We start from the raw sequence: 7,631 nt of genomic DNA, 5'->3' as shown, positions 1-7,631 counted from the left end.
AGACAGGGTTTCTCTGTATAGCCCTGGCTGTCCTGGAACTCACTCTGTAGACCAGGCTGGCCTCGAACTCAGAAATCCGCCTGTCTCTGCTTCCAAAGTTCTGGGACTAAAGGCGTGTGCCACCACTGCCCAGATCATCCATGTTCTTATAAGCAATCTCTCATGTATGTTCCTGTAGTTCTTTGGTCTGTCGGTGGCGTCCTATCTGGAGGAAATAGAAATTGTTTACATATCCCCTGGAAAAATTACACAACACAGCTGACACAGGAATTCAAGGAAACAAAGATGCAATAATTTTTTAACACACGAGCCTCTGGGAGACATTTCAGATTTGAACAATAGAGACCAACATATAATTCCTTAGTAAATCACTCTGGTCACCCTTTCAAAATACATGTAGTCCCCATTTTTACCAGCTACTTCGTTTCTAGTCAAAGTCATTTCCCACTGCACAGAACGCAATACGTTCTTCATAAATGTGTGTTTGTTCTTTCTGTCTCTCGGCCTGTTCTCCAAAGGGTAGCAGGGACTACTACCTCTAAAAGGCTGAAACAAATAGCTACGCTTTCACATAAGGTCATTTTAGAATACCTCCAAACACAGAGCAGAGAATTCACAGAATTTACAGGAACCGGTTTCTTGGCTCATTTCATATCACATGGGCAACAAATACTGGAATGTGTGACAAAAACCAAAACTAACAACAAAAGAAAGCTTACGGCTCTCCTTGGTTCCACAGTTCCTAACAGCTTGCTTCCTGCAGCATCCAGAGCGATCCAAAGCTCTTACCACGGCCTCCAATAGTCTTACCTGCCTCACATAATTCCTGATCCAAGAGTTTTGCTCCTAATGTTCCATCCATCAGGAACACACTTTCCCCAGATGTCTACGTTTCCATCATTTCCTGAATACACTCCGTCTATGCAAACAGTCTGCCACCTCTCCCTCTTGATTCGCTACCTAATAGCTACCAGGTACTTCTTTTCACCTCCCTTTACTTTAATCCAGCCTACGAAGCAGGTAGCCTCATTTCCTTTACCACTGCGTATGCATTTCTTCAAACAGTGACAAAGAAGTAACTTACCATTATGTATTTTCACCTGATGCAATAAATAGTCAGTTCTAACTGTGAGGCTTGGGGTTGTCTCTGAGAGCCTCAGTATCAGGAAGAAGCCAGGCTGACCAGGTAATTGGTTTCTCTTCTCGTGCTACCTGAGGCCTTGGCGGAACTCTCCAAGACTGCTCACCCATTTAAAAATAGTGATGTCTGGAGGCCAGGGCATCTGCAGCTCTTTGGAGCTTCTAAGGAACCTGGACAGCTCAGCTCTGGGGCACAGAGATGCCGAGACCTCCGGCTGCCTAGAAAGGCCTGAGGGGGCTGAGGGGCGGGTCAGCTGGACGACTCAGTCGTGGGTACAGAGATGCGGAGACCTCCCGGTGCCTAGAAGGTCCGCAGGCACAAAGAAGGCGTGCAAGTCCCTGCTTCCACTCGCCGGCTTTGTTCTGAGGACTGGGTGTGGTTCGGTGAGGGGTACACGGCAGCGTTCCGGGCTCCAGTAGCGCGGGGCTCCGGCGGATGGTGCCGCCCTGGGTCTCAGGGGTGCCTGCCTTCGTCCAGCATCTCCTGTGCGTGTGGGGGAATGACAGGACCTGCCCAGGCTGTCGGGGACCAGGCTCTCCCAGGACGACCCAACCGCGGAGCTGTGTCCAAGGCCAGCTGTGTCGCCAGTGAAGACACTGGGGTCTGGAGGAGGGGGTAGGCTTGCCCAGGAATTTATGCCCTCAACCCACACCACCCTTCGCAGAAACTGAAGATATGGAAAAAGCTTATAGGCTGACCCTGCTTATCAAAAGGGGAGACAGCATATTCCGAGGCTGAACAATTTTAAGAAATCAGCAATCAGGAAAACATTTAGCTTCCATTAAAGGCTTTATGTTTAATACTTATTATTCTTGTTACTGTTATTATTACTATTGTTGTAATTTGAGATAGGATCTCACTGTGTAACCCTGGCTGACTTAAAACTTGTTCTGTAGACCAGGTTGGCCTTGAACTCAGAGATCCGCCTGCCTCTGCTTCTGGAGTGCTGGGATTAAAAACATATTCGGCCATCTACTAGTCTTTTTGAAAAAAATTATTATTCTTGTGGAGTGTGTGTGTGTGTGTGCACATGTAGAATCTAGAGAACAACTTTGTGAAGAATTTCAGGCTTGCTTGGCAAGCACTTTTATACACTGAGCCATCTTGCCAAACCCTGTATCCTTGTCCCCACCCCCTTTTTTTTAAGTTCTGTTTATGTGTATATATCATGTGGGAGTGGCGTTTGCATGTAAGTCTTGGGGTCTAGAGGAGGGTTGGAGTTCACTTGACATGGGTGCTGGAAACTGAACTTGGGTCTTCTGGGAAAACAGTATAAACTCTTAACCACTGAGCCACCTCTCCAGGCCTCTATCCTCGTCTTCTTAAAGACACTTTATAGCCAAGGTAATTGCTCTTCGGGTGCAAATGCAAGACTTCAGGGGACTTCTCAGTTGGAGTGTATTTTGCAAGAAAAGAATATGGAGAATCTTAGATAGATAAACAAGTGGTAGAAAGGAATAGGTTTGCCATGTTAGAAAGAGGATTTCTTTCAGACACAAGGCTTGTCGCTAGTTACATGCTCTAGAGCAACTCATCCACTCTCTGGAAACCTCACATCTTCATCTTTAAGAGAAGGAGGATGGTTCACAGTTCTGCAGGTCAGGACGTTAACAGAAGACGCAACACTGCCCTGAGTGTAAATCTCTCACGTGTATCTGTTTACAGCTACTCAAGAACCCATTAGGAACTTCTGCACTGAACTCAAGGAGGCGATCAGGAAAAGTCTGCTGGACAGATCCTTCGGAGCAAAGCATTTACTATGCCTGAGAATGAGGGTGAGTTGTTCTCTTCTCTCCTGAGTGAGCGACAGCCAGCCTGCCTGTGAAGTTAGTCTGGAGAACCCTGGAATCTTGCCCATTAAAGGAGATGGGATTAGGGCTGAAAATGATGCTTTCTTTTCTCCTCCCTGCAGTTTCCCCCTTCTGCCTCTCTCTCTCTCTCTCTTTGCGCCACCCTCAAAACTGCTATGTTATATAGTCAAAGACTGGCCTTGAACTCCTGATTCTCCTGTCTCCACCTTCCAAGATTATATACTTACACCACTGTGTCTGGCAGAAAGGCAAAATTTCTCGAGGATATTATCAAGTAATAGAGAACGAAGAGATGAGAGAGAGGGAACCTCTGGACCTTGAGGAGAGAGGTTGGGGTGATGGGAAAGAGTGATACAAGGGAACTCAGACTTGGGTGTCATGAAACTTAAATTTGAATTCTATAGTCTCCCTATCCGTCCATTGGATGTAAGATTTGGAGCTGGGTCATCACATGAAATATGATGACCCAGTTTCTGTCACTCAAGTTGCTGTGAGTTCCAGGTCAGCCTGGGCTACCTAGTGAGACCTTGTCTGAAAAATAAAAACCAAAAAAGTCTAGTATGCTGATCTGTCCATTCTAGCTTCCAAAATTCTGACAGTCTCTGAAGAGTTTGACCAGTTTCCTAGTGAACGTAGACCCTTGGATGGTTTATACTCAGATATAGTTGCTAGGACTACAAATACCTTGTCATATTTACTTAGAATATGGAGTCTTTTTAAGATAATTATTGCAGCCTGGCATGGTGGTACATGCCTTTGATACTAGCACTTGGGAGGCAGAGGCAGACAGATCTCTGTTAGTTCAAGGCCAGCTTGATCTACTTAACAGAAAACCAGAGCTGATATATATCCGGGCAGTGGTGGCGCACGCCTTTAATCCTAGCACTTGGGAGGCAGAGGCAGGCGGATTTCTGAGTTCGAGGACAGCCTGGTCTACAGAGTGAGTTCCAGGACAGCCAGAGCTACACAGAGAAACCCTGTCTCGAAAAACCAATATATATACATATACATATATATATGTTTATGGGTGTTTTACCTTCATGTATATGTGTGCATCATGTACATGCCTGGTGCCCATGAAGTTCAAAAGAGGGTGTCAGAGTCTGTAGAACTAGAGTTACAGATGGTTCTGATCCCCATGGGGGTGCTAGGAATTAAACCTAGGTCCTCTATAAGAACAGCAGGGAGAGACTGCTGAACCAGTCTCCAGTTTCAAAGTAGCCCTTCTTCATCAGATATGATCTGATACTTGTCTTCCTCCTTGAGTTCCATACAAATACTGTGAGCTTCATCACAATGACTCACCAAGTGTTAAGGAGATGTTAGTGAGAGAGAGCCAATGTCATGTTTACAGAAGGATAAGTTCAGGAAATGTATTGGTCACAGTATAACAGCATGTTGTATCCTTAAGTTCCTCTCAGTACATACAAACAGTTAAATGGTTATATTAGCTTCACTTAACTATCAGAGAACACGCTGTGAATACACAGAGCTTTTATCTTTAGCTCTTTTTTTTTGAGGCAGAAGCTTATGCAGTACAGTGTTTGTTAAATGAGGGAAAGGTTGTAGGGTGCAGGGTTATATCTTCTGTATGTTGAACTCTTCAATAGTATGTTCATAGTCTGAAGGACACACAGTGTGAGGAGGACGCACAGTGTGAGGACTTGTGTGTTGGTGTGAGGACGTGTGCACTGGTGTGGTGCAGTCACCTGACTGTCAGCGTGCTTTTATAACTTCGGCCCCTCCAGGTTTGAGGGCGGCAGAGGTTACATACATATGCAGAGTTTTGTACGGAGGTGATCAGGGGATCCCTGTTTGCTCCTGATACATGGTTTTATGTCTGAGCCCCTCTTATGGTGCTGTCCCCTGCTCTCTGCCCACATTACTGTTACACTGTACACAGTCCTAGCAGAGGTCCTTTGTTACTCTTAAACTCTTCCTCAAGTTCCTTCAGTTGCAAAACAGACACGTAAAACTAGCACAGAAAGCTGGCTCTGGCCTCAGATAAGCCCTGCAAGCTATGCTGTGCCGGACTCACGTCAGTATTGGAAGGATGGTGTGAACAGCCACCAGGCGGCTTACACACAGAGATGCAGGCTGGGGCCTGGTGCCCAGGCCTCGAGAAAAACATAAAACCTTAGCTGTACACTAATACAGTCTGAGTTGCTATTCTGTAGTTCTGTTTGCTCAATGCCATCCGCTGCCTCACTATTGCTTAAGGAAATAGTTCAGCAAGAAGCTAGACCAGTCTAAACATTAGGCATTTCAGGTACCAAGAACCTCTGGGCATACTTTTTCTCAGTACAAGAGTATACCTGACCCTGCCTTTCAGTTATTTTGCTCCCATTTTGAACAAGAAGAAAACAGAGTGGATTTTATACTGTCCATTGCTTTTTCTGAGACTGGACATGCTGGGCTCTTCTCTTTGTCTGTCTTTAACTTTTATTGTCTTTTATCTAACCTCACTTTTCTCATTATTTTGAACAGTTCTCTGCTTTTGAACACTTGCCCTTCTACGTGAGACTCTGCCACCTACTCCATCTTGTCTTCCTTCAATAATTCTCACTCTGTTACAGAGAAGGTGGGGTATATACACGTTCTCTTTCCTGTCAGGTGGTGAAATAGACTGAGGGGGTATTAATTCTAAGGCATCATTCCTGAAAATCAGAGTCATGTCTTACCCCCAAGAGAATTCCATATAAGTGTCGCAGAGGAAGTAAAAGATTTAAAAGGAAAAGATAAGACGAGAAGGGCCACGGGGGATGCCCCAGCTGGAGAGGATGCGGAGAAAGACAGGAAAGTTCAAACATAAGACATTGGAAGATGACAAGTCACCCACCGAAGGGAGTGACCACAATCATGAAAACAGTGGTCGTCAGTTCTGTGCCTCCAAAACAGGGAAGAGAGGTCGTGGTGAAAGGAGACAGTTTGTGTGCACTGAGTGTGGAAAAGCCTTCAGTCAGAGTGCCAACCTTACTGTGCACGAGCGAATCCACACAGGAGAGAAGCCTTATAAATGCAAGGACTGTGGGAAAGCCTTCAGTCACAGCTCCAACCTTGTGGTTCATCGAAGAATCCACACTGGACTGAAGCCGTACACATGCGGTGACTGTGGGAAGTCTTTCAGCGGTAAGTCACACCTCATCCGGCACCGGGAAGTCCACAGTGTGGAGAAAACGTACAAATGTAAAGAGTGTGGGAAGGCCTTCAGCCGGAGCTCAGGCCTCATCTCTCACCACAGAGTTCATACCGGCGAGAAGCCCTACACTTGCATTGAGTGTGGGAAATCGTTTAGCAGGAGTTCAAACCTCACTCAACATCAGAGAATGCACAGAGGGAAAAAGATTTACAAATGTAAAGAGTGTGGGAAAACATGTGGTTCCAATACAAAGATTATGGACCATCAGAGAATTCACACTGGGGAGAAGCCCTATGAGTGTGATGAGTGTGGAAAAGCCTTCATCTTCAGGAAGGCTCTTAATGAACACCAGAGACTCCACCGCAGAGAGAAACCTTACAAATGTAAGGAATGTGGGAAAGCTTTTACTTCTAACCGGAACCTTATAGATCATCAGAGAGTCCACACTGGAGAGAAGCCTTATAGATGTAACGAATGTGGGAAAACCTTCAGGCAGACGTCTCAGGTTATCCTACATTTAAGAACTCACACTAAAGAAAAACCCTACAAGTGTAGCGAGTGTGGGAAAGCTTATCGTTACAGCTCACAGCTCATTCAGCATCAAAGAAAGCATAACGAAGAGAAAGAAACCTTACTGTTTACCAGCCACGTGTGATGGCACACGCCATCAATCCTGCTGTTTAGAAGGCAGTGACAGGGAGGTCTAAATGACTTTTCGACCAGGCTGGTCTACTTAGTGAGTTCTAGACCAGGCAAGGCCACAGAGTGAGAGCCTGTCTTGGGAAAACAAAATTGGCAATAATATTAATATTACTACTTTTCTGAAAATTAGATTTTTAGTAACCTTAAACTTAATTCTGCTTCTATGAATCCATACACAGAAAATAGTAAGTAGCTAAAGTCTAACAGAAGAGATGTTCATGCCAGCATTATACATAACAGAAAGTGAGAACAAAGAGTCAAAATATCAAACCAACCAAATAGAGACCACCCAAACTGTAGATTATTACATGTGCAGGGTGAAAGGAATGATAGACTATTCATATTATGCTTCTGAAACTATTTTGTTTTTTTTTTAAAGAATTTTTAATATATGCCATGGCAGAAATTTCTGGACACCATGGAAAGTGAAGGAATGAAATATCCAGATAAAATATTTTTGCCTAGGAAAAACAGGGAAAGAGGAGAGAACCAAACCTACATTTTCACCGTGGTTATCTCTAGGTGATAGATTGTAGATGATTTCTATTTTCTTCTGTATACTTTTTAGGCTTTCTAGATTTTCTACAATGAGAGTGCTACTTTTATAGTTACGAAAAGGTATAATCTATTTTAAATACGAGTTCATGCTTGTTTTTATTCAGTGGTAGGAAAGGATCTATTGTGTAGTTTTTAAAATCTTGGGTTTCACCCAAATACTGGCACTGGCGGAAGTAGAATTATGAGTGAATCCATTTCTTTTAGAATCCACTTCCTGCTACTGAAACTGGGGTTGCCTTTGTTCTCTGCAGGGTCAGACTCTGTGATCAACAGCGCTGCC

The 7,631-nt window shown here is 44.5% G+C and overlaps 2 protein-coding genes across 2 annotated transcripts in view; both read left to right on the top strand.

Moving 5' to 3' along the window:
* The first annotated feature begins 2,809 nt into the window (after positions 1 to 2,809).
* Positions 2,810 to 7,631, top strand: part of Znf35 (zinc finger protein 35) — a 22,443-nt gene continuing 17,621 nt past the window's right edge. Inside the window, exon 1 of the mRNA XM_028767309.1 lies at positions 2,810 to 2,916. The gene's annotated coding sequence lies outside the window, so the exon portion shown is untranslated. The remainder of the gene's footprint in view (positions 2,917 to 7,631) is intronic.
* On the top strand, positions 5,733 to 7,076 carry LOC114621114 (zinc finger protein 660). Its single transcript, XM_028767312.1, has one exon. The coding sequence runs from the start codon at positions 5,733 to 5,735 to the stop codon at positions 6,744 to 6,746; it is 1,014 nt and encodes a 337-aa protein (XP_028623145.1). The 3' UTR covers positions 6,747 to 7,076.

This window comes from Grammomys surdaster, unplaced genomic scaffold, assembly GCF_004785775.1.
Source record: "Grammomys surdaster isolate TR1022 unplaced genomic scaffold, NIH_TR_1.0 172, whole genome shotgun sequence".
Classification (NCBI taxonomy): domain Eukaryota; kingdom Metazoa; phylum Chordata; class Mammalia; order Rodentia; family Muridae; genus Grammomys; species Grammomys surdaster.
The sequence above is the reverse complement of the archived record's forward strand: the minus strand, read 5'-3'. Positions and strand labels throughout refer to the sequence as shown.